The 27,154-nt window shown below is 34.0% G+C and overlaps 1 protein-coding gene and 1 long non-coding RNA gene across 20 annotated transcripts in view; one reads left to right on the top strand and one right to left on the bottom strand.

The window, feature by feature from the left end:
- Window positions 1–27,154, bottom strand: part of TCF12 (transcription factor 12) — a 345,689-nt gene that overhangs the window by 29,502 nt on the left and 289,033 nt on the right. For all 19 annotated transcript variants that reach the window (XM_079125900.1, XM_079125889.1, XM_079125904.1 and 16 more), the window contains 5 exons: window positions 17,954–18,059; window positions 16,552–16,691; window positions 16,122–16,266; window positions 15,738–15,802; window positions 7,049–7,127 (listed from right to left, as the gene is read on the bottom strand). In XM_079125900.1, coding sequence (XP_078982026.1) covers window positions 7,049–7,127; window positions 15,738–15,802; window positions 16,122–16,266; window positions 16,552–16,691; window positions 17,954–18,059 — 535 coding nt within the window. The remainder of the gene's footprint in view (window positions 1–7,048; window positions 7,128–15,737; window positions 15,803–16,121; window positions 16,267–16,551; window positions 16,692–17,953; window positions 18,060–27,154) is intronic.
- The window catches only part of LOC306653090, a 343,839-nt gene that overhangs the window by 80,534 nt on the left and 236,151 nt on the right, over window positions 1–27,154 (top strand). The window lies entirely within an intron of this gene.

Genomic DNA, 27,154 nt, shown 5'->3' with positions numbered 1-27,154 from the left:
CTTTCCCATCATGGTTTTACATAGTATTTGACTGGCTATTGATGATTACATTAATATTTACCTGATTCTCTACATCATAATTTGCTTAACCACCCATTACTTCATCACTGAACACTTGATTGCTATCATTTACCTATTACGAACACTGCTATAATACATATTACTGCTTTTTTTTCCCTCATGGTGAAGAAAGATGTTTTCTGGATAAGTAGCATTTCTGAATTAAAGGGTATGCACATATTTTATGATCTTTAATTCAAAAGGTCAAATTGATTTACAAAGTGAAATATTAACTGATAGTGCCTTTGGCAATGCATGGATGAACCAACTTCAAATGACTGCAACTACATTTGGGATTACCTGTTCAAAAATTTCCCAACATAGTCTATACCAAAATACACTATTTAATTTGGAAAATATCATTGTATAAGAAACGTTGCTCATTCTTTGATGTTAGGAAAGTGAAAATATAATAAAAACAATAAAGATAGAAAAAGAAAGGTGGAAATGCATAAAGAATGAAGCACTTTGCCTCACATGCGTAAGGCTTTGGGTTTGATCCCTTGCATCAAAAATCAAAGGAAAACACCATAAGAAAAATAAAATAAATTCATCCATGTGTTGAGCAGAATATAATGTTTTTTGTTTTTCTTGTTACCAGGGATTGAACTGAGAGGCACTTGACCACTGAACCACATGCCCAGCTCTATTTTGTATTTTATTTGTAGACAGGGTCTCACTGAGTTGCTTAGCACTTCACTTTTGCTGAGGCTGGCTTTGAACTCGTGATCCTCCTGCCTCAGCCTCCCAAGCTGCTGGGATTAAGGCAAGTGCCACTGGGCCTGGCCAGAATGCCATGTTTTAATAGTCCTGCGAAAATAGCTTTAAGAAGAAAAAGAGAACAATTTATCAAAAGTCTTCACTCTTTCATGGTTGTTCATCTGAAAATAAGTTATTTACAGAAAAGAATAAAGACTATTCAATTAAATGTATGTTATTATTATATGCTTCAGTGACAAACCCAAATTGCATTGGAAATCTAAAAAAGGTTTATTTAATTTGCCTTGTGTATGCTAAGTGACATTTAAATTGTGTTCTAAGATAGTCTGTTGATGCAGGTTCATTTGCCATATTTATGAAGCTAAGGATAATCTAACACTATAGCTTATTTCAGAAAAACAAGTAAACCACAACTATTACATTAATTTTAGCTGAATAGCACCATTTAATTACTCAACAGCCCAGTAATAGCATTCCCATCAATCTCAAATTTTGCAACTCAGAAAGTAGAGTACAAAGAGAATCTTAATAACCTGATTAGATTTCACAATTAATCATAATGCATACTGTTATGATCATACAAATAAAATTTCAATATAAAACTGTGAGAAAAAACGATATGTTATTATGTCCTGTAACTTTTTGTAACTTATAAACAAATTATTTTGAGGACCACTAAAGGCTTCATGAAAGACAAACAAATGTGATCAGAAACCAACTACACAAATTATGGATGATCTAAAACTGCTCACTGAAACAAGCTTATGGACTAATTTTATAATTAAGTAAAGAATTTAGCAACTGGGAAAATTCAGTACTCATACAAAGAATCCATATATAAAAACAACCAGCCAACCTTTTACTATAATTTCAGTGCATTAGGATTTACTAAGAACTGATGCAGAATTATGAATTTTAGGTGGCTAGGATAATCTACTTAAGAAGACCATAAATTATTGAAGAGAAAACTTCAACATTTATAATATTTTACTTTTCAATTATTTTACTCCATTATTCTCCCAATCACCTTGGGTGATCAAGAAAGTTGACAGGAAGGAGCTGGACCATGAAATAACTTAAGTTGTAATTAAGTAATATTAACTTGTATTAAGTAATATTAACACAAGTTTTATTATTTTTAAGCACCTCAGAATCATTAGCATGCATATAGATGCTCTGTAAAACAAGAGGTTTTTGTGGTTCTTCATTAGCTTAATGTTGACAAATCAGATACTTACACCAACTTAGATAAGAAATCATCGATGTTCATCACTGCCCCTATCTTTCTATTGTGGTATTAAAGATCAGACCCACGGCCTCCTATATGTTAGCCAAGTGTTTCACCACTGAGCTCTATCCCAGCCTTAGCTTCATATTTATTTTTGATAGTGATATGCAGGAACTATGCAATTCATTCAATTAAAAAAATAGACACAAACTTAAAATCGATTTTGTTATTATTATAGATTGGGTTCCCCATTATCCTATGTTCAGTAGAATAGAAAACTAACAGCATTAAATCAGTGATATCTGTTTTGAGCTGGATGTGGTGGCACATGCCTGTAATCCTAGCTACTTGAGTCTAAGGCAGGAGATCACAAGTTTGAGGCCAGAATGGATAACTTAGTGAGAGAATCTGTCACCAAAAAAAGAAGAAAAAAAAAAAAAAGGTGGTAGGGGCAGGGGAGAGGATGTAGCTCAGTAGCTCAGTGGTAGAGGGCTCACAGAGGATGCATAAGGCCCTGGACTCGATCCCCAGTACTGAGGGACAGCAGATATCTGTGTGAACTTCATATAAATCCCAAGCTAAATTTATTTTGTGGACAGAGCTCCTGTAATGCCATCTTGTTATTTCAAAATTTCATGCAATTGGGCTGACTGGAAGCTTAGATAAGACAGAATTAACGCAGAAGTCAATACCATGGTTGGTAAAACTCCAAGGGGAGAACAGAATTTTAGTGGACACTAAGAGTTACTGGACCTATAATCTAGTTGATCTGTACTATCAAGTAATTTTGTGAGTTCTGAGTTACAAAAATAGGGACACACAGTTTTTTTGGGTTTGTTTTTAATCTGCCTCACAAAACTGATCTTAAAAGGTATGAAAGTACTTCATAAGCCTAAAGGTCTCTCTATTAATGGAATATTTCTGTCATCTCTTTCTGAAGGTAGCTTTACCATACATTAAATTTTTTTAAAAAGTAAGTATCCACAGATCCTAAAGCTAGCATGCATCTGACACTACAGCTTCATTTGTGTGTCAATAAAACATTCAAATTAAAGTTAGAATCATACTGCTGTCTGTAGATGGAATCATCAACCATAGCATTAATACACAAATATGGAAAAGAAAAGTGTGAAGACTGGAATTCTCAGGGGTGACTTAGAAAGTGTGCTGCTTTTGTTCCCTCTCACCTGATGTCAGCAAGTAAGCACACAGAGGGGTCAGGTTTCTGCTTCCTTTGTTAGGTGAGCACAAACTTTTGACTATTCTATGTAGGGAACATTTCTGTAATTGCTTGGGCTTTTTACTGACTGACCACTCTAAAAAAACTAGCTCCTATTCTAGAACAATTATAATAAATCTACTTGATATTAAAGTTTATCAAACATTTACAGAAAAGAAGCTAGCTGGTTGAGCAGGATAAAAGAGCTGAAATATTTGGCTGAAAATCTGGAAAGGCTTTGATTACTAAACCTAAAAAGCACTCGGTGTTTCTGATCTGCTCTCCCTCCAAGTAGAACTTAGTATTTCACCTACTACAACTAGTTAATAAATTTAGGGAATAGAAACCAACATTTTGTGTGGATGAGAGAATTCATATGACCACTTATCACACTTTCTTTTTTTGTTGGTTGTTTCTCTTTGTAATCTTACCCTAAACTCAAAGTTTGGTGAGATTCTTGCTTGCTTGGAAAAGGCAAGATAAGCCTAATCTTTGAGGTAGCATTAGCATTAAGTGCTCTGCTTTCCACAGCCTGGCTCCAGCCAGCTTCTCCTTCTCAAAGCTTCAACAGATGACTGCATAAATGGTTCATAAACTTTCTCACATTTAGATCCTTTGCTGAGGTTTTTCTTTTAACCTAGGAAACTCCTCTCCTCCTTTTAAAATCCTACTCTTCTTCATGAAGCCTATCCTGACCATGCATTTAGAGTGAACACTGGCTCTTTTTTCATCATATTTTCCCAACGAGTTGGAAAAAAAGTCAGGCAACTGGTTCAACACGAAGTACACTAATAGTAGATACAACCATCCCTCTCTTCTATCTTGTAGCCAGAGCCCTGATTTTGTTCACAAGGAGATAGGAGGGTGGGCCTTTCCTCTTCTAGTATGAACCAACGAGAGAATTCTATTCCTAGTTTTGGGGCTAAATCCTGATAACCTAATATAAACATGGTAGTTCCATTTCTGTTGTAAGTAACTATGTTACGCCCTGTACTGGTCCATGAGACAGGAGAGGAAATCTACTGAAGAGGCTGCTGGAAAGGATTTCTTCAAGTCAAGGAAGAGACAGTTCCTTTTCTTCTATTGGAGCCTGTTATATTTACCTATGGTACCCTGATTTACTGTCTTACCATAGCCTGAGAGAGAAATGCTAAGGAGAACAGGTCTGACACACAGGGCCAGGAACTTGCCTGCTATGTGCTTCTTGTCACATGGGATAATAAAGTGCTTAATGTTCAAGGTAGCTGAGACAGGAACTTCTTTCATTCTAAACATTCTAACTGATACAATATCTCAGAAACTTTCTCAAAAGCACTCTTTAGGTAGAAATGAATGCTCCTGGCTTATAAAAGTTCCAGAGGAAAACAAAGGGGATTTAAGAATGACTGTCTTAGAAGCTGCCTATGTGTGAGTGTGCATATGACTAATAGGGTAAGTGTAGAGAGCACATAGTGGGGTAGGAGTTTTTATTTTAGATAACAAGCCATTGCCACACAAAATAATTTCCACATATTAAATAGAAGCTCTGCTTTGCTTCTTTTTTCCCCTTGGACTGTAATTCAACAGTCCACATTTTCATTACTCACCTGAATTATAGGGGAAAAAAGAATATCATCCAATAAGCATCAAATGAAGATGGAGGAGAAATGTAAGATTTTGCTTGGGACCCATTTTTCCCCCCTTTGGAAAAATGGTGAAGTTGCTGGGTGTGGTGGTATATGCCTACAATCCTAGTGACTCAAGAGGCTGAAGTCAGCCTCAGCAACTTAGGGAGGCCCTGCCTCAGAATAAAAAATAGAAAGGTCTGGGGAGGTAGCTTAGTGGTTAAGTGCCCCTGGGTTTAATCTCTCGTACTAAAAAAAAAAAAAAAAAAAAAAAAAAAAGAGAGAGAGAGAGAGAGAGAGAGAGAGAGAGAGAGAGAGAGAGAGAGAAAGAGAGAGAAAAAAAGAAAAAGAAAAAGAAAAAGAAAGTTGAAGTGTCTGATTCTCCATTTCACTCATATCTCTTCTTAGTTGCTGACCTCCACTACAGTCTTCCTCTCCAGTGCTAATAAAAACTAAAAGACACTTTGGTAGCTCTCTTACTAGGCAAAGAAGAGGCAGTGGGAACCTACAGTGAGGGCAGACACAGATGCCTCAGATGGGAAAGTGAAACAGGGTATGGCAAACACGACACTGATAATTTTAGCAAAAGTGTGCCAAGAGGGTGAGCAGGGCTAAAGTTACATCATTCTTCCTGTAATTTCAGCTCTGTTAAACAACAACTTCAAGTCAACGAGTCTTTCATAGTCTTGTCTATGTGGGGAACAGCTGTTCAACTTTTACTAGACAGCTGAAGCCACAGTGTCTGAGAAAGTAGCAGAACCTGCTAATAGCTGGGAGCAGCTGCCAGCAGTTCATCATTTCCACACTGGAATGCTTCTAAGCAGAACCACAAGGCAAATACACAAAGCACAGGTGATAGCAAAGGTCCGGATTTCCAGAAGCACTGCACAATGTAAAAAGGCTTAACAACAACATAGAAAAAACAAAACCACTTGGACCTAGCTAATGGCTTGATTCTGTTTTCCTAAACATTTATTTCTGAGGTCAGCTGTTGTTGGAGGAATATGGCAATCTTATCCAGTTGCCTAATAATGTCTTTTCTTCAAAACAAACTAAAACATATCTTCTTTAACAAAGATTTTCTCCAAAAACTGTTTAGAAAAATACCGATGAGGATTTTACATTATAGCTTAACAGATACTTAACATTTTCATGTATTTTTATTTATTCCTAGTAAGTGAACAAATTCCCACTGACAATTGTGTCTCAACAAATTAATACCTTAGGATAATATCTAGAACTTGTCAAAATTAATGTGAAAAAATCAGGAGGGAATAAAGCAAATCTGGCCCAATATTCAGCCATATTGAGTTCTTTTCCTTAGGAGAAACACTATATCATCTCCAGGAATTTATTTTTATGTGTGTGTATATATGTATGCATGCATGTATGCATACGAGTGAAATAATAACTTAGTGGACCTAAAAAAAATAAGGACAAACTACCTACATAGAGTTATTCATCTCTGAGTCTTATATGTGGTACATGGTAAATGTGGAGAACAATGAAAAAAGAGGTTACCTATGCTTTCATTTAATTGTATTTGGAGGTACTGGGGATGGAACCCAGGGCCTCATGCATACTAAGCACACATTCTATCACTAAGCTACATTCTCAGTCTTTGTACTTCTAAACAGGTTATGCTAAAAATTTTCTATGCTATCTCATAAAGATTTTTGGTATACCTCTTCTGTATTTTACCTTTACCCTAATTTCCCACTTTAATTTTCATTCTAGTACAACTATTAATTAGAAATTATCAACAAATTATATTAAGAATCTAGGAAGAGGGCTGGGGTTGTTGGTCAGTGAAGACTGCTCGTGTAGCATGTGTGAGGCACTGGGTTCCATCCTCAGCACCACATATAAATAAATAACATAAAGGTCCATTGACAACTAAAAAAAAAAAAAAAAAAAAAAAAGAATTTAGGAAGATATGCATAAGTAATTCAAAATAACAAATATTTCAATATTCTCCAAAATGAACTCTAGAGGAAGCTACTATTAGATGTCCTCCTCTCCCTGCCATACTAGGGATCAAACTCAGGACCTTGCACATGCTAGGCAAACACTCTACCACTGAGTAGGCTCATGTTTAGATGCTTTCATACAGCCAAAATTTAGATGATTTTTAAACAAATTTTATTAAAAAGTGCATGTGAAATATTTCCAAGTAGATCCATACCATGTTATGAAGTAGATAAAAGAAAAGCCTACCTGTAAGAGGCGAAGGTGATCCAACTGGTGTTGATGGGTTTGATGGAAAACTACTGCTGGTATGATCAGGAGAATAAATCTAAGCAGAAAACAAGAGATACACATGTATCAATATTCACAATAACAAAAATATAAATCTATTTACATGAATTTATTTTCACAATCTAAGGTGTCACCCTTAAGACTCACAGTAAAAAGGTTTTCCATTACTCTTAAGACTTGTTTGTCACATGAAGGTCAAAGTAGTAGCCTCCATTTTAAAACTATGATAAAAAAAGTAGCATATACATTCTAATATGACAAGAATAAAATAGATATGCTTCTTTATTATTCTAATTGGAAATAATTAAAAATTTCTAATTGTTAGAACGGTAACAAATCTGATAAACACTCTTTCAATAATATGCCATCTAAATAAATTAACTCATTTTTTGAAATGGTCTTTAAGTGCTTGCCTAGCGTGCACAGGTGCTGGGTTTAATCCTCAGCAACACATGCACTCTAGTGAGAAAAATGAAAGGAAAAAATAATGAAAGAAATGATTTTAAAAGTTTTAAAAGTCAAAGAAAATTTTTCTCAAATAGTTACCCCTTTACCTCTCATTTTAAAAATTACCAATTTGATCAACCACATTTTTTGCCAATTTCAGCTCTAAATGTTAAAAACAAAACAAAACAAAACAACAAAACTAAACTTATTCCCACAGGATACTTTGTGATCCTTGGAAAAAGCAAAAAAAAAAAAAAAAAAAAAAAAAACAAACAAAAAAAAAACCCAAGTGGGTCAAAAATGTGTTCCCCAAATGATTTTTGGACTTGACTTCCCTACAGATCTACTTGATAAGAATAACATACCTGAACGCATGAATCTTGGTGTTCTAGCTAAAAATGTTGTTGCTATATTTTATATACTTTTCATATTACCAAAAATAAATTATGTGAGAGAGTCAGTCAAGTTTATCTAATTAACCAGTAAATATTTTAAGAGTCCCTTTAGCCAGGTATGGTGATATATATACACCTGTATCCCAGTGACTGGGGAGATGAGGCAGGAGGATTCCAAACTTCAGTCCAGCTTCAGCAATTTATTGAGACCCCGTCTCCAAATAATAGAACTAAAATAAAAAGGACTGGGGAAATGGCTCAGTCTTAGAGTACCCATGAGTTCAATCCCCTATAGTCCTCCTAAAAAAGTCCCTTTGATTCAGGTACCAAGGGCCCCTAAGAGGTCTCTTCTGGGACAATATTCCTCTTATTATCATTTTTTAAAAGTTTTATTGGTACATTATAATCGAACATAATGATGGGATTCACTGTTACATATTTGTACATGCATACAATATAATAATATAATTTTGTCTATTTCATTTCCTAGCACCAAGGTAGGTTTTTCCATAGCTTTTTAAGTCCAGGGGAATGTAAGCACTTTTCCTATGCCCCCTTGTTCTTTAGAGAAATATGGTTTAGATGATTTGTAGTGTACTTACTCTTTCAGTCTTGTGATGGGAAGAAGACAAGAAGTAAAAAGTGTTTTTAACCAAGGTCAGGAAGTTGCAAAAAGTGAATGTTCTGAGAATCAAAAGTCAATGTCAAATAAAAGTTACAGGACTAGTGAAAATACTAACTTAAAATTGTAGGGTAGTGTTATGTTACCTAATTGTAGGAGCTGTTGAGGAAAATTTCTCCAGCTCCATTATTGTTACGAGAAAACTGAGGCCTCAAAGGACAAGTGCTGGGATACAACTCCCCTAATTCCAGTTTTAGATCCTCATCAGTAAAAGTAAAAATGGAGCCCACTGGCAAGACTCTCCCTGCCCTTGTCTACTCCTGAAGACAGGCTTACAACCAAGACCTGGGAACTACATGTGTGCTTTATCCCTATCTACGTTAGTACTCCAGGGAACCCAGGCTTTATCTCCTTCCCATAAAGCTCTTAGTATCCTGTTTGTGATGTTAGGACAATATTATTCTTACAAAATGCATAATAAAACATCTTTACACCTCAGCACTTAACAGTGAAGTCAAGTCAACTTCTGTAGCTGAATGTGGCCAAATATTTTAAAAAGGAAAACTACTCGTGAATGTAAAGACTCATCCTCTAGAAATAACCATACTCAATAAGTTTAGAACACTCGTGAATTTAAAGCAGCATAAATTATGGCATACAAAGGTCTAAGCATTGGTTTTAAGGAAAGCATGATAATGGATTTTTTCAACATCTAAAAAAGTCAGATACTGGGATAGGTTCACATAAAATAAAACTCCATAAGTCACAATCAACAAATATAATGACTTTGATTTGCTAAATTTTCACTAATTCCAAACTGCAAACAGACCAAAGTCTATTCCTCTGAATGAAATAAAAGATATGAATTTGTATGTTGTTAGTAAATTGTAACTATAAATGTCTTTAAATAAGTCTCTCACAGAGCCGGATCAGGAAGTTGTACACTCAAGTTAGAGAGCCATTTTGGAAAAGCCATAGAAAAAGAGTTTAAGAAACGTTTGGAGGCCTTAGTAACAGGGAATTAGTATAAGATCAATACTGTTGGCTTTAAAGCTGTTAGGGCTGAGTATAGCTCAGTGGTTCCATTCCCAGCATCACCAGGAAAAAGTTGTTACTTAAAGTTGTTACTTTTCAAAAAATTCACAGGATAAATATGAAAATTAGTTACCTGTCACATTTTGATTCCTAATTGTTCAGATATATAAACTAATTTGTTTCAACCATGTAAATAAATTAGGTAAGGTCACTAAACCAACAGAAACATGTTCCCAAATACCTCTTTATCACTGTGAACCACTGTTTTGTTTAAGATTCACATAATTGGCTGGACACAGTGGCACATGCCTATAATCCCAGTAGTTTGGGAGGCTGAGGCAAGAAGATCACAAGTTCAAAGCCAGCCTCAGCAACTTAGCAGGGCCCTAAGCAACTTAGCAAGACCTGGTCTCTAAATAAAATGTAAAAAAAGACTGGGCATGTGGCTCAGTGGTTAAGCACCCCTGGGTTCAATCCCCCATAAAACAAACAAACAAAAGATTCACATAATTATACTTTTAATTAGCAAATAATGCTTTTATGAAACATCCCAAGTATAATATTGGTAAGGGAGGGAAGGGCTGGTAACACTGGCGTGAGTAGATGAAGAGGGAGAAGTTTCTGTTACGTGCAAACTAGCCCAACTCACTGGTTTTTAGCCCTCAAATAAGACAGGTCTTTATTTTTCCAGTAACTCCTCTTTTTATCCCATATATAATTGAACTATTGTCTTTGAACATAGTTTTAAACAATCAAATCCCATGTTTCCTGTTGCCTATGAAATAAAACAAAATGACATTTGATGTCATAATCTGGTCACAAAAATATCTTTCTTTGTAATCTACTTATAACCTACATACTCTATTATCCAAACAAAGTATTTTTTTCATTTTCTCAACACAGCTTGTTCTATTTTCAGAATGTCTATTTCTTAACTTCTCTTTGGTGGAATTCCACACTATATCAAAGTTTAGCTCAAATGTCACCTTCCCATTTTCATGTCATTTTTATCTCCCTTATTATCTCAGAGGCAGCAATCTTATATAGTTCAAAACTGAATCCATCACTGTTTGCCAGTATAAGTAGGTGCTCAATATTTAAAAAAAAAAAAAAACCTGAGTGATAAAATTGCACTTGAAACTTGTTCTAATACTTACTGATAAAAAGCAGGACTCCTTAAATGCTATCATTTGTCTTAGTATTTATTTAATGGGGGAGCAGTAATGGAAATACCAAATGAAGAAAAAGAGTTTTGTTACATAGATGACCTTATTTCAAATCAGGTTTTGTTTGTTTTCTGTGGTACTGGGGATCAAACTCAGGATCTTGAACTTAGTAGGTAAGTGTTCTACCACTGAGCTACATCCCCAACACTCCAATCAGTTTTATGGCAACAGCTTTAAGAACAATTACAAAGTGAGGGTTCCACTACTTCTGGGGATTAGTGCTACCATACTACACTGTCTATTTCACATCATTAGATAGGGTATGGGCTGCTGAGAGTATAAATGGATTATCAACACTTATTTCCCCCCATAACTCTGCCCTTATATGTCAAGATGCCCATGAATGTCAAGAATTAGCTACACCTCCTATTATGTCAGAGAAGGCAGAGGTTATAAAGTCATATAAGATCATTACCTTAAAATGATTTAGCAAAAGATACTGATCTAATATGTAAAAGAGGTTTTAAAAATCACTGTGTAAATAGTAGAAGTGGTAACAAAAAGGTATCGAGTATGAAAACATACCCCTTCTGGCATTTTTCCCCCAAAGCAGCTTCTCCATTTATACAATAAAAGCCATTTTCCCCTCACTTGTCACATTGCTCGTTCTTCTTCACCGATTAAAGTGATGACAGACAGAACTGTTGTCAACTTTTCCTGAACTTATAGATAGCCTGGCACATTACAGGGCTTTTTCCTATCTTTTTCACTTTCAAAGATTATGTGGGCAGAAGAGGAGCATTACAAACTTAAAAAGGCATAATAACATGGCCTTTGGATCACATATCATTTCACTAAACTATCTGTGCAGGTTTATTATAGAAACAACTTACACTTATTCTGTAGAAGTTGTGCTACTTTAAGAAATTCTGAACACCAGGCTTTATTTGGCAGAGTGCATCCTAAATTAAGAATATATTTTGTTTTGCATTTTCTGGCCTTACAGGATTCTGCCACTGGTGTTTGAAGGGAAAAAAGAAAAAAGTCAGTAACTTCAAAATGGGAGAGGGAGTGATTTAGAGTCTTGAGCATAAACACAAAAGTAAGAACTCATTCTGCATGCAGTCCATGGTCCTCATACTGTTAAGTGACCAATGATGAATAACTCTCAATACCTTCTGCCAGGCTTAAACGGTAATATGCCTCATTTTACTGCAACAAATGAGGCTCCTCCTCCTATCAGTCATGGTCCATTCCAATCAGCAGGGTGCCAATAAGCCAGGGGCTAATGAAAAGAGCCTCAAACAAAAAGGAAACAATGGAGAGCGCCCAGGCCCAACCCTGAAATTGTGAGCCCAATTTTTTAAACACTACAGTGCACATTTCAGTTAATCTTTATTATGCTAATGTTATTGAGTCTAAGGAACAAAGAAACTTATTTCATGAATTAGTTTTAAACGTCAACTTCCCAGATTTTTCTTTTCTTTTGTTAGAGACTACTGACCATTTAACAATCCAGATAAACACACACACACACACATACACACACACACATACACTTCCCTCTCTCTCGCTGAGGTAAAAATCAAAACATAAATTATCACAAAGAAGTCTGATATAATCAACAAAGTTAAACAGTCCTCTTGTTTGATCTCCTCTAAATTAAAGACCAAGTGTTTTGATATGGTATTAGGCACTGAAATAAACCAGATGTTTCTTCCTCTATATAACCCTCCATGGGCACAATCTTAAAGGGTTATTGTTTGGCAAATGTTCAGGGAAACACATTAGAAATGGCACGAATACACAGATTTTCCTTCCCTTCTATCTACCCTAGTTTATTATCTAAACTAATGCATAATCCACAGGGCTTTGGGAACTTTGTGTAAATACTTTCATGTACAATTCTCTTTTTTGCTGTCCTGAGATTAAGACCACAATTATCCAGGCTTAAACCTAAAATAAAAGGAACCTTTGCAAATGCATTATCTAGCCTTACATGTTTAATCACACAGTATTCTGCAAGCTCTTTAATACCTAAACTGAAGAACAAAGGTTGTACCCTCTGATGTTTCACACATGAAAGACCTTCTAAGACATACATCAGACAATCGGAGAACTAGAATTAACTTCTAGTGGCAACTGCTCAGTGTTATTTCCCCTAAAACTAGGTGCCACGCTAAAAGTGTTACATTCTAAAGAGTTTTAAAGTTTCAAAATAGTCATGATCACCATTTCCAAAGATCTGTAATACTTAACATAAAATTGTGATGTGCATGTCAGACTCTCAAATGTAATACTCATTAAGTTCCTCTTTCTCATCTGTTCTAATCCTTTCTATCCCCCGACAAATGTAATGCTTTTGTTTTTCAGTATATTTTGAGTACTAAACATGTTTCAAAGTGAAAGTGAGTCTGTAAAGGAAGTTACAGAAAGAATGTATTTGGGAGGTGTCTGGATGTGGGGAGGGAGGTAGCAGATGGACTGAAGGAAGGGATATGAAGTGTGTAGACTATGGCATGTAGTGATGGAGCAGATGGAATGCATCACAGTCAGCTATGACAGAAATGATTTATGGAATGACCTGACTGCTTCTGCCTAGTAATAACATAGGATGACAGAGTTCAGTTTCCATGACAACCAAAGCCCACCCACTAACTAGATTAAACATTTTTTTCCTAGTTTCCACATACAGTGACTTTGGTTTTTCTTTCCCAAATGCCACCCTGGTTTGGCTAGTACATTCACTATGATAATGTTCAAGGACTTGAAGAGTAACTAAAAATGAGACTAAAGGGCCACTGAGAACATCACAAATTCTTGCCTGACTATATGCCAAGGTTTCTTCATAGACATTTTCCCTCAAAAACCAACCAACCAACCAACCTGTGGGTGGGAGTTTTGGGGAGGGCCCAAAATGTATATTATATTTTGAAAGTTTATTTAATATTAAAAGTTCAAATTTTATTTGTCCTCTTTTCATCCCCCCAGGGTATGATCCAAGAACAAACCGAGGGTCTTGCATGTGCTAGGCAAGCACTCTGCTACTGAGCTAAATCCCCAACCCTGTTATTTGTCTTCTTACATGCAAATTATCTTACTGGAATACAACAAGTCAATTAAACACCTGAGAAGCCCTTAGATTTTTTTTTTTTTAAATATATTTTTTAGTTGGAGATGGACACAATACCTTTATATATTTTTTAAAATTTATTTTTGTGTGGTGCTGAAGATCAAACCCAGGGCCTCACATGTGCTAGGCACACACTCAACCACTGAGCTACAATCTCAGCCTAACCCTTAGTTTTGATACTATAGAATAATATATTTTCTTCTGGGTAGAATAAATAAATAAATATTCTCTATAATATTCATCCCTACCTCTGTAAGACTCAGTCACTGTAGCACTGCTTTTCCTGGACATACACAGCAGTGGTGATGAGAGCAGTCTGAAGCTAGTCAGATCAAGGTTCTAATGTATAAGAGCTCTACCCTTACTAGCTTTGTGATCCCTAGAGCAAGCTACTTAATCTTTCTGGGCTCAAGTTACTTAACCTTTTAAACCTTAGTTTCTCAGTTGTAACACAGGGATAATAATGCCAACCTTGCAGGGTTTTCTTGAGGATTAAATAAAACTAGACAAGTAAATGCTTAGTATAGTGCCAAACACCTAAAGAGCATTCAAATTATAGCTAATAATTTTTGTGGGTTTTGTTATTATCACCGCTATTATTACATATGATCCAAGACTGAATTCAGGAAACATTTACTGCAACCAATGTGAGTAGGGTTCCATTATCTTGCTTCATTTCTAAGAAGCTTAAACTCAGTTGTAGAGAAATGCTTATTTACAGGAACAACACAAAGAGGTTTATCTCTTTAAATGTTCAACAGTTACTACTACTCACATATTAAAGTACTCTACCTTCCCCACAAACAGAAACAAACATGTTTGACAGAGTTAATTGCACTTGCACAGAAAATAGAAGACAATTGTGTGGGTTATAAAAGGATACTTCTCAAAAGGAAAAAAGAATAAGAGAAAAAAAATGTCTAAGGAGAAATTTGACAAAGTATAAAAGAGAATACCTCTTTTGAATAATTAGTTCTAGAATCTTTATGGATTACTGATAAATGCTCTCACTTCTTATTTTAGCATTTCAAAAAAAAAAAAAAAAAAGAAAAAAGAAAAGAAAGAAAAGATTTAATTTTAACAATTTCAGAGTCAGATACTAAAATGTAATCATTCCTTTTTCACTAATCTCCTGATGAATGAAAAGTAGTTGCTCAAGCAACTACCAGGCTGGAATGTAGCTCAGTGGTAGAGTGCTTACTTAGTATGGCCCTAGATTCAATCCCTTGTATTGGAGGCAGGGTGGGGTGGGGTGGGTCGAAAAACTATAAAATCTCTTTAAATCAATTTTATCATTTTTACTTATTTTAGCATGAATTCATCAATGAATCTGACTTTTTTAAGAAAAGGCTCTCATTTCCTAGTTTTTAAATGACTCAGCTGCAGCTGATTTTTTCCTTTGAAAAAATGTACGTAGCTGGGTGCAACAGCGCACTCCTGTAATCCCAGCAGCTCAGAAGGCTGAGACAGGAGGATCACAGGTTCAGTCAGTCTCAGCAACTTAGTGAGGCCCTTAGCAATTTAGCAAGATCCTGTCTCAAAAATAAAAGGGCTGGGGATGTGACTCAATGGTTAGGTGCCCCCGTGTTCAGTCCCTAATGCCCCTCCTCACAAAACAAACAAACAAACAAAACAAAACAAAAAAAAAACCATAAAATATTTTCCATTCTTGGAAAAATTCTTATAAAGTATTTCTTGTGGAATGAATCAATAAAAACAGAATAGCTCTAAGTGAGTAATGAAGTTGACAGTTGTGACCACACTTATTAATAACTATTGTCCATAAGTCTAATCAATGCATTCATCAGTACAGAATTCATTCAGTACAATATGTAAAACCAATACTCACAGATGCCAAAGCCTTTCCAAGTGCATCACCTGTCTGTGAGCTTCCAGCAGCATTCCCTCTGGTTCCTGGATATTTTGAGAAGAGAAATAAATCAAGAATTTTATTAGAAAAGTATTCTGTTTAGCATTATTCCAAGGGTGTTCTCTATTGTAACACATTTATCACAATCAACTTGGCAATACTCTGCATGTGTTGTACTTAATAAGCTAAAATAAAGATGAATTCCTTACTAGCTTCATTAACAAAAATGAAAAAAGTCATTGCTGACACATTTCTTTTAAAATTTCATTTTTAAATTAAATACTAAAATATATGATAATATGGGGTTCACTGAAAACCCACCTGCAAGATTTTTAGGAAATTTTGCTAATCCTGAAAGCTCACCTAGAATGCTGTCTGATCCATTGATGGGAGGAGTGTGTGAGGCAGCAACGTAAGGTGAACTGCTGGTGCTGCCGCGATGGAAGCTGGACATTGGTGGAAGACTTGTGTTTATGTCTGTTGGTGAAACTGAGTGTGGAGGATAACTCTAGAAAAAGGGGGAAAGAGACATGATTTGTTAAATTTATTTCTGAATAGTATGCATATACACTATACAAAAACTACAACCAATCTAAAAGAGCATTACAAGTTACTAGTTCAAGAGGGCTACTACTACTGTTTACTTTTTTAAAAGTCATGGTAAATATAGTAAGTCCAGAAAAATTTCAAACTTTAGAAATTTTGACAGAATCAAATTTTGTCCTTGAAATCCAAAAAGAAACATAAACGAGGACAAGATGTTGCTGTACCCTTGTCATGTGTAATAGCTTACCAAGCGGTCATGTGAATGAAGGCTGCCATAACTATTGGACTGAGACATGTGAGAAGCAGAGGTCCCCAGAATTCCACCAAAACCAGGCTGGCTCATTCCGTTTGATGAACTCCAAAGGTCAGAAGAATTGTGGGTCCCATCTAAGGTAAAAAGAGAAACATAAAAATTTCCTTAGCTACAATTTTTTATTTTAATAGTGTTTACAATAATTTAAAGGGTACTCTCCAGATATTTTTCCCCTCCCTTTTCCAACCTTATCTTCTATCCAGTTTTTGTTTCTTCAAACTGTAAAATTACTATTTAAAAAAGTGTAATAACAGCTGGATGTGACAGCGCATGTCTGTTATCTCAGTGATTTGGGAAGCTGAGGCAGGAGGATTTTAAGCTGGAGGCTAGCCTGAGCGACTTAGACCCCTAAGCAATTTAGCAAGACCCTATCTCAAAACAAAACAAAAAATAAAATAGGGCAGAGGATGTGGCTCAGCACCCCTGGGTTCAATCCCCAGTACCAAACAACCAACAAATAAAAGATGTAATAAATTTTATAGTAAGGGAAAAAACTAATAGGCAAACTACAACAGGCAGGTCACTATAAATAATCCTCAGAAGATGTAAATTCACATCAAAGAAGATAAATATTCCAAATTTGTGGAGAGGCTGGATTTAATTTTTGGTTAAATGGCATACTCTTACTCATAAATATACAAAAAATGTTCTTAATTCATAACATGCAATGTATATTATATCTGACATTTTGAAACTGTGAAATGAAATTTCTCTAATAGTAGACCTAAGTAATTGATAATGACCATATTATAGTCAGCCTTCAAAAGAAATGTGTCAGCAATAACTTTACTCACAGTATAAAGTCAGGGAACCACTTATGTAATAATTTATTGCTCCCATATATATGCTTCCCATAATCCCAAACCACAGGAGACCAAATAAAAATGATTTGCTAGACATGAATTAAAGGAAATGCAATACATTTCTTTCTTAACAAGTCTTAACTCTGTTCTATGATATTCACTCTTTATTTATATTGTTAATTCTAGGCATGATATGAATCTGTAATTTAAACAAGAAACCAGAGTTGTTAATAGCTTTTGTATTTTTAAATTCTAAAGCAAGTCAAAGCACCTTTATTTATTTTTCTCAATATAAGTCTTTTATAAATTCAATCAATACTGGATGGGTACTCTAGTGATTTGCTGAATAATCCAAGTGAATTGTAGTTAATGATAAACAGCATTAGACAACAAAGAAGCCTGAATTTTAACTCATCTCAGCCAAAAAAATCTAGATAAATAATGTATGAAATCCTATATAGATATTCTCTTTCCCCACACTTTAATATACAGATGACTGCAGTTATATGTGACAACTACTTGGTAGGACTTACCTTGCATAAAGAAAGTGCTAGCGAACATACTGGTTGGTGGCTTAGGAGATGGATAACTAGGAGATTCACGGTTGAAATCATCTGAATTTGGGGATGGTGCATATACCTTAAAATTAAACAGGAAATTTAATTAAAATGTAAATGACTATTGTATTACTAATTAAAAAGAGTTCTACATTCCATTGCGCATGTAAGAAGGCCTATCTAAACCTTATAAAGGCCTATCACAAATACAAAGAACATGAGCTAAACCCACATAAATAATATCAAACTTGATTATTAACTACATGTTTCCTTCCAAATATCCATGTAATGCATCTTGGTGTAACAACTGTACATAGATGAATAAAGTCAAAAGTGTTGACTTGGATAACAAAACACAAATTTCACATAGGCTCAAGATTCAAAATCTAGTGGAGCAAACAGGTGTCCTTTGAATATACAGCATGATATAAAATAAAAATGAATTATATTCATATTGTCATCCTTTGTTATTAAAAGTTAAGTGTGGAAGGACTAAGAAAGTTGTTCAGGAACTTCTCTAATTTGGTAGTATTAGCAATTACATTAAAAACAAGCCCTGCTAAGAGTTTTAATTCTTTAATTTGAAGTACACTTTCAACATAGCTTTAATAAAAATCTCACTTAATTTGCTAGAATAGCATTAATTTCCTTTGGTAAATCTTTGCTTCAGATAAGCAAACTATGAACATTGTGAATTTATAAATGACCAACATTGGCATTCTTCTGGAAAACTAAATGGGAAGTCAAATAATATTAATGATCAAATATAATCATACCATTCTCATATCTACTGAAATCAAGAAGGAAAACAACATTTTAAGTCATGTATGGTCCATAAAGTAAACTAGGAATCAGGAAGAAGGGAAAGAATAGGTAAGCTATTGTAAGCAGCATACGAAATAATTTATTTTGTTTTAGTTTGTTAAGGGTACATCCATTAAATTTTACTGAAAAATAAAAATTCAAAGTGTTCACTTAACTGAAAGTAAGTAACATTAAAATTATGGGAGCATATATAAAATCAAATACATTTGCATAAGCATAGGAAATCTCTGAAATGATACACAAGATATTTATCATAAAGGAAAATTCTGGAATTACACACAAGAAATTTAATAATGGTTACACTTTAGGACTTCAGAAGGACTTTGACTTCATGTGCTTCTACAAATTTGATATTCCAACCTCAAGCTTACACTTCTAAATAGTAATAATAAAAAAGTTAAGGAAGATTAAAATGGGAGCTAAGTTTTTTATTTACATAAACTATCAATTATATATACATAAACTATCAAGAATTTGTTTGTTCTTTGAGGCACTAACTGTAAAGACCTCTGGCAAGTTACCCTGATCTTACTGAGACTCAATTTCCTCATCTGTAAAACAGTGCTAACAGTAACTGCACATATAGGGGCTGACGGAAGATCAGATGAAATAATACACATAATAAAATATTTAGCACAGTGCCTGTTCAAAGTAAGCAGTCACTAAGAATAAGTTAATATCATTGTTTTACTGTCATCCTAATAGAAGCAGTTATGCTGTTAAATATTGCCCCTGTTCAGTCCTTAAATGATATTTCTTACAGTTTTTCTCTGATGTGACCTTACTTATATGCACACAACTTCTTCTAAATGAAAGGTCAGAATGTCAGTTTTTATTCTTCTTACTAGTCCTGATAACACTAGCACAGGTGTGTCTTTTTTTTTTTTTTTTTTTTTTTTGGGTGCTGGGGATCGAACAAGGCAAGCACTCTACCTACTGAGCTATCTCTCCAGCCCCGCAGGTGTGTCTTTTTAATGGATTGGCATTCAGGTTTGTTTCCTACCTTTCTCAATCCAGAGGTAAAAACACACATCTGTGGTACCTGAGAAGTTGGGATAAGATATATTCCTAAGAATTATCCAGAAGGACCCTAGATAGGGGAATATGGCAGATAAAAGTTTGTTCATTATATGTATTTTACATACTTTGGTATTCTAAAGCTATTTCATAAAAGACTGTGTTACAATTAAAGAACTGGGTACACATAAATGTGTTTAGAATGTATCATACAGGCCATCAGGAAGGTAAAGTTTTCTGGAAAGGAACTATGGACTATATCTCTTAATCAAGTTTCAGCTTCCAATCTTAGAAACAACTAGAAGTCCCCTTTGTGGATAGATTCCCCCAAGCAAAGCTGAAACCACAAACAACAAAAGGTATAGTAAAGGTATAGTAAATCCATAGCCAGAAAATACAAATGAGAATCAAGTTTAGAAGACTGTATCAGAACATGTGCTTTTTATCACCAATGTGCTTTACTATACATACCATCCTTGATCAGAAAGTATGAAATACAAAATTCTCTCTTTTTTTTTTTTTTGGAAATACAAAATTCTCTAATTCTATTCAGACAGAAACACATAAGCCTCACACTTAGTAATTATGAGAAAACTCCAGCTCTGAAATGCCATTTCATGAAAAAAAGACCTCCATAATTTGTCAGTTTAAATTTCAATATAATGTGCCCATTTACATTTCTTTATCCTTAATCTCATTTAATCACTCTGTTCCATACAAGACACACATACATTTTTAAATTTTTAAAAATGTTCACAATTAGAAAAGGAAGTGAAAGTACACACTTGATTTTACTGATTTACAAACTGCTACTAAATACAGAATATGTTGATCAGACAATAATTGATTGATGGCAGTCATGGAAAGTAAGGAAACCAAGATAAATCACACACATCAGAGGAAGACACGTGCCTACCCTCATTAGAAAATTCTGAAGCTGCATGGTAAAAAAAGGCCTCATTTAGAGGTAAAGTTTGTTTTTATTGTTAGGCTTCATAAATAGAAATTTTTAAAAAGGAGTTTTAAAAGATAGATATTATAAATAAAAATGATAAATAAAATCTTGAACTATTTTATCACTTAAGTTCTAACACAAATTCAACATTTTTATCATAATAAAAATGCTTTGAAATAAATGGTTCTCAAAGACATTCATATAACAACATTTCTAACTCCTCTTTTGGTATCTTAACCATAGCTTGCAAAAACACAGATGCAATGTTTTGAAGCAGCAGTTGTGCCAGTCTCGATTTTTCAGATCAAAGACTTCTTGTGGCAAAGCGCAACTGATGTGGTCTCAAAGAGTTTATTAACTCCAGATGTAGGGAAATGGTCAGCCAATTCCACAAAAAGAGCAAGTCTCTCCTAGTTACAATCAGTACTGGCCACAAATTAAAACCAGACTGCTTATGTCATCTGATCACCTGCACACAGATGCCAGGCTCCCCATCGCCCCCAGTTAATGATTTAATCATACACTCAAATCTCAAGGATGACTTTGTATCACAACAAACAATTTCAGAATTAAGAGAAAGGAATATGTATACTTTAAGATGATTAAAATCTATCAGCAAACTATTTTAAAGACAAGAGAGAAAGGTTCAATTTAGTACTTTTAAGACGTTCTATTAAAACATGGTAGAGAGAATTTTTCTTTAGAATTCTAGCCTCCATTTCAGAAATGCAGGTTCACAGCAGCTATAAATGGGACTGCTATCTTCAAAATCATTTATACTTTCTCCTCAAAGAATGATGTTAAGACAAATTTTGAGTGTCTGATTAAAAGACACTTTTAATTTAAAAGAATATAACTGAAAATCTAACAGATACCTCCCTTTCATCACTATTAAGTCCAGTTGAAAAGAACAAACCCATATCAGTATCTTGAATGTCCTTATTCCACCCAACCCAAAGTTAACTTTCAAAAAGGAATAGCATACTTTAGGGATGAATATTACTCTTTACAATGATTACACAATTATCCTTGGAATGTTTTAGTTCATACAAGCAAATGGAGTCAAATTGGCAAAGAGATTCCCCTTTTTCCTGGCTGGATGATTCATTTAGTTTAGACATATGGATGATTCCAAATTTAGGGCAAAGTCATTCCATATTTAGAGCTTTAGGGGCTGGAACTGTGCACTATGCTCCTGATTTCAATACACCCTTTCTGTAATTAATATTGGAAATGTCCCTATGAGGTAGGGAAGCATGACATTCTGATAATTGTTGAGGGAAGATGCAAACAAGCCTTAATTAACAAAGATAAACAGATACATAGCTTGTGTAGACCCTGACATTTTTAAATGACCCACATGATGAGGAGATAGGTATTTTCCTCCATAGTATGTGAGAATAACTATATATCCTAATTAAAGGGCCCTTCCACAGAACATGAGAGGAATGCTTCAGATGACACAATCCAACCAAATTTTCTGTGATAATGGAAATGTTCCATATCTGTGCTGTGCAATACAGTAGCCAATAGTCACATGACTACTGGACACCTGAAATATAGATAGTACAACACAGGAACCAAACTTAAAATTTTATTTTATTAAACAGCATATGTTTACTGTAATTGCATACTGAATAGAAAAGAACACTCTCCCTTACCCAGCTGTTTAAATAAATTATTCTGGAATAAAAATGAACAAAAAAGCAAAAAAAATGAAACAAAAGGTGGCTCCAGAGGGTGGAAGAGAGGCTGAATAGTTACTAACTTCAATTCCTTTCAAAAAAATTATTTTGAAAGAAATATTCAGAAGTCTTGTAAGCTCTAAGGCCTATGAAAATCAGCCTAAATTCTCAAGCATTTAGGAATGCTGTCACCTAATTTGGAATAAAGAAATATGGAAAAGCTTTTTCATTTTTTTGGACATGCTCCACCAAAGAATTACCAAGATTTCATTATGTTTGGACTTGTATTATCTTGTCAAGATGGTTAGAATAATAGATTTAAGTTTCAATATGTTCAATAACATTAAACACTTTAACAGATGCTAACATGAACCTCAATACATGAGGTCTATGCAAAAAAATAGAAATTCAGCACAATTCACATCAATTTACCAAAATAAGTTATATTTTGGTAACTTACCAAAATAAGTTGATGTAATAATATGACAACATAATACAATATAATCATTTGGTTAATTTCCATTATCATCATAAATTTAAAATGAAAATGATATTAAATTCAGGAATATTTACTTGCTTTATATTATGATATGTTATACTAAACAATAAAAAGTTTACAAGATCTAGCTGGCTACTTAAAACCTGAAAGAAAAAAGTCTAGATCAATGAATAAAAGGAAATCTCAACCCAAATCAAACCTTCTATTAAAAACACTGTAATTAAGTCCATGGATATATAATTTAAAAGACATATACATTTCAGTCGGCATTCAAGAACTAAGAAAAACTAGGTAATTCTTTTAAAGAATTTATTTTTTAGTGCTTAAATTACTGCTGATTAACCTATGAAAGTTCTGCAAATAGTAATATACAACTAATTTTCCTTATGTTTGAATTTAGTAAAGAGGTTGTTTAGTAAACAAAGAGGGGAGGGCTGTTTAAAAGAGTAAAATTTTTGCTTCACTAACTAATCATTCAGATAACAGTGCTAAGTTCTTATTAGAGTAAATTAAAAGCACTTCCTAAAAATAATTTCTTACATATCTTCCTGATCATTTTGGATTCACTATTTTATATGAATGTTGACCTTATGTATACCTCTGGATTTAAAAAAATGTATCTTGAACCTCAACAGTAAAATTGTATAATCTCTTAAATTTAGGTCTTTCTACTTTCCTTGTTCCTTCTCTAATGAAAATTAAAACATAACCCCAAGCAAAGAAAATGTCATAAAAGTTTAAATACATGTGTAAAATGGTAGTCTAATTTAAAATCCTCCAATTTCTAAGAATACTTAAATGATAACACTAATATTTGATTATATATTAATTTAATATATTATCAACAGCATATTAATGGTTTCGGTATTTTATATTATGTAAAAATCGCAAATATTGCCATAAAGTCCAGTTTGCTACTAGAATTATAGTAATTCCAAGTCTAAGGAGGAAATATTTAGATAGTTCCAATAAAAGTACCCCAAAAAGTGAAACCAGAAGGTATCATAAAGCAAATGTATGATGTACAAAGATTGAGTCAGGGACACACAGTTGTCTCCACAGAAGACTCTTCATCTAATCAGCTTGGTAATAAAAAACTTGGATTTCTGTAAAAGGGATAAATTAATGTTTATATTTTTAACAGTTTCCTAAATAAAAGATCCAATATCTTTCCCCCCAAATTTCCAGATGTTTAGGGATAAAATAAACTTTCCTCTCTAGCAACAATAAGAAATAAAAATTCCAATTTTTGGTACAAAGCATCTTAGAATGAACTACTGTTTTTGCTGTATTAATGAGCACAGTTAACTATTACTCATCTTTAATTGTGAGGAAAATTCCCTCAGGTAAATCAGGCACATTTTTATTAATCTTAAATTAGTGTCATTAAGCAAATTTCACTGTTTTTGACTCTGAATGCTAGTAGTCTCCTAATAATCATAACTTTTTTTTTCCTTGAGAGAGAAACTGAAATTTCTAAGGGACAGTGTTTGAAACTTGTTTTCTAGGAATAATATACTGAACAAATAAATCAATGTGTGATTAGCTTAGCTAGTTTCACTTCAAAAATATAAAATGAGGAGAAATGGTATGTAGTTCCATGGTAGAGTGTATTTGCCTAGCATATGTGTGGCCCTGGGTTCAACCCCTAGCACTGAGGAAAAAAAGACCCAAAAGACCTAAAAACATAGCACCTAATTTTCTTTTTCCTTTTCTCCAAAGATGTTTATGAACAAGAGGAAAGAAACAAATTTGTCTTCCAAAAACATTAACCAGGGCTGGGATATAGCTCAGTGGTAGAATACTTGCCTAGTATGCACAAGGCCTTGGGTTTGAATTCCAGCAAAAAGACAGTAACAACAACAAAACATTAATAAAGCTGACCAGTGAGTGGCAAGGGAATATGGATATTTGTACTCACTTGAATCAAGAAAAGAAAGCTTCCTTGGGCTCATACACTACAGTCTCAGAAAGTTTTGTAAATGCAAACAAAACAACACAAACAAAATAGATTGATGTAAAAGTCCTTATCATTCCATGTGTTCAGCATTTCATGTTCAAGAAACTTTCTATATGACTTCATGTTTTGTCATAAAAATATTACATTTAACTATACTAGATCCCAGTCTAGAAATCTGAAATAATTAATACTTTCTTCTCTTATGTTAACTAGCAATAAATCCCCCAACAGAACAAAAATGTAGCTCAATATAGACTCACATTGATTTCTGTGCTTTCATTAATTGAAAATGTTTATTTGAAAAATAAGTCTTAAACCAGGTGTGGTGATGCATGCCTGTAATCCCAGTGGCTTGGGAAGCTGAGGCAGGAGGATTAAGAGTTCAAAAACAGCCTCAGCAAAAGTGAGGCAACTAAATAAGCAACTCATGAGACCCTGTCTCTAAATAAAATACAAAATAGGGCTGGGTGAGTTCAATCCTCAGTACCCCCCAAATTTTAAAAAAGAAAGAAAAGTAAGCCTTAGAGGAATTTACAATGTAATTTTAGTTACTTGTTACTCTAATTCTGATGAAAAAACAAATTACAAAGGTAGACAGGTGTCAAAACCATGGCTAAACCAATTTTCAATACTATGAATTCCATTAGGAGGAAAACTGCTAATTTCCTGAGTTTTTTTTTTTTTTAAACATACATAGGATAGAGTTTTAAGTTCTTCATCTTAAGCAAAAACTGATAAAAATTTGCTTGATAAATCACACCAATTAGCATTCATAAAACTGATATTATGATCATATAGGCAAAATATATTCATAAAATTATCTAGTGTTTTTCCCAGTTACATTTCCTTTTCAGTGTAGGATATTTTAATGCAAGTGGTAGTAAGGACAAATTTCATTTTTTCCTTTAATGTGGAGACTAATTTACTGAGCTTTGCATGACATAAAGAGAAACCTTGATCTTGGGAGATGGACCAGGGCTCAAAATCTGACCTTAGCACTTACTAACCTGGGTGGAGTTGAGCAAATTGACTTCCCTGAACCTCATTTTCCTCATTTATAAATTGAGGATAGTAACATCTAAATGACAGTGGCTGTAACAACCCTTCAGCATAATTTAAGGCTGGAGTAGCCCCAGTCTGTCAGTTTCTGTCTCTTCTTTTCCAGATCCCCATCCAAAGCTCAATATTCAAAATATGTTTCTAGTTTAAGTGTTTAAAAATTGGATTTCTGTCTTCTCTCATGAGATTAAAATAATCCTCTGACACAATTAAAGACTACTCACTGTATATAAACTTGCTATGATTTTTATACCTAGAACCGTCTATAGCCTCTTTAGTTCAAGGCCTAGAAAATTGAGGCGGCTTAGAGCAGAGTCAGGATGCAACTCCAGAGTCTTTGAGGAAAAGAAAAAAGACGAGTCCTTCTCTTCCCCCAACTTTTCTATCTTTGACCTCTGTGAATTTCTACCTTTCTTCATAAAGGACATAATTAATTTATATCAATGAGAGAATTGAAAACAGACTGAGTTCTTAACAACAAAAACCCCTCAGAAATCCACTATTTCTTTGCTATTTTTTAAACATCAAAAAAGGTATAATATTCAAAATGGTTTTAATTTCTCTATTTATTGCAAACACATTAATACCCTACAACATGACACATAATATAGTCACACAAAGTTACATGTGACACAAAATATAAATCTCTTCAAATAATGGAAAAAACAGAAGGCACAAACTGCAAATTTATGTTCAAGTCTGTTACATTTCCAACAATACAATATGAAAAGGCTCTTCCTCTCTGGCTAATATGTCATTTCTCCAAGTTTGTTCAGCTTTATCAAAAGATTAAATAAACACTCAAATATATGGAACCAACTTGAAAACTTAAAAATAAAAACTGGAAAAATAAAAGGTATTTTGTTTAAGACCAGAACCATTTAGAATTTCTCATTTTGTCATTTCTTATTCTCTCTGTAATGAGATGCTAAAAATGAAAATCAGGGCTAGGGATATAGCTCAGTCGGTAGAGTGCTTACCTTGTAAGCATAAGGCCCTGGGTTCGATCCCCAGCACCAAAAAATAAAATAAAATAAAATAAAATCAATGTAAACTTAACCAGCATTTCAAAATGTTAATCTGTATTTTCATCTTAAATCAATAAAAAGGGATTAAAGAATTTAAATTTAATTTCCTTGCCACGAGGGTTATAGAAAACTCCTTAAGTGAAGAAGTA

The sequence above is a fragment of the Sciurus vulgaris genome (genome assembly GCF_902686455.1).
Source record: "Sciurus vulgaris genome assembly, chromosome: 2".
Taxonomy (NCBI): domain Eukaryota; kingdom Metazoa; phylum Chordata; class Mammalia; order Rodentia; family Sciuridae; genus Sciurus; species Sciurus vulgaris.
This window is presented reverse-complemented; position numbering and strand designations above follow the sequence as displayed.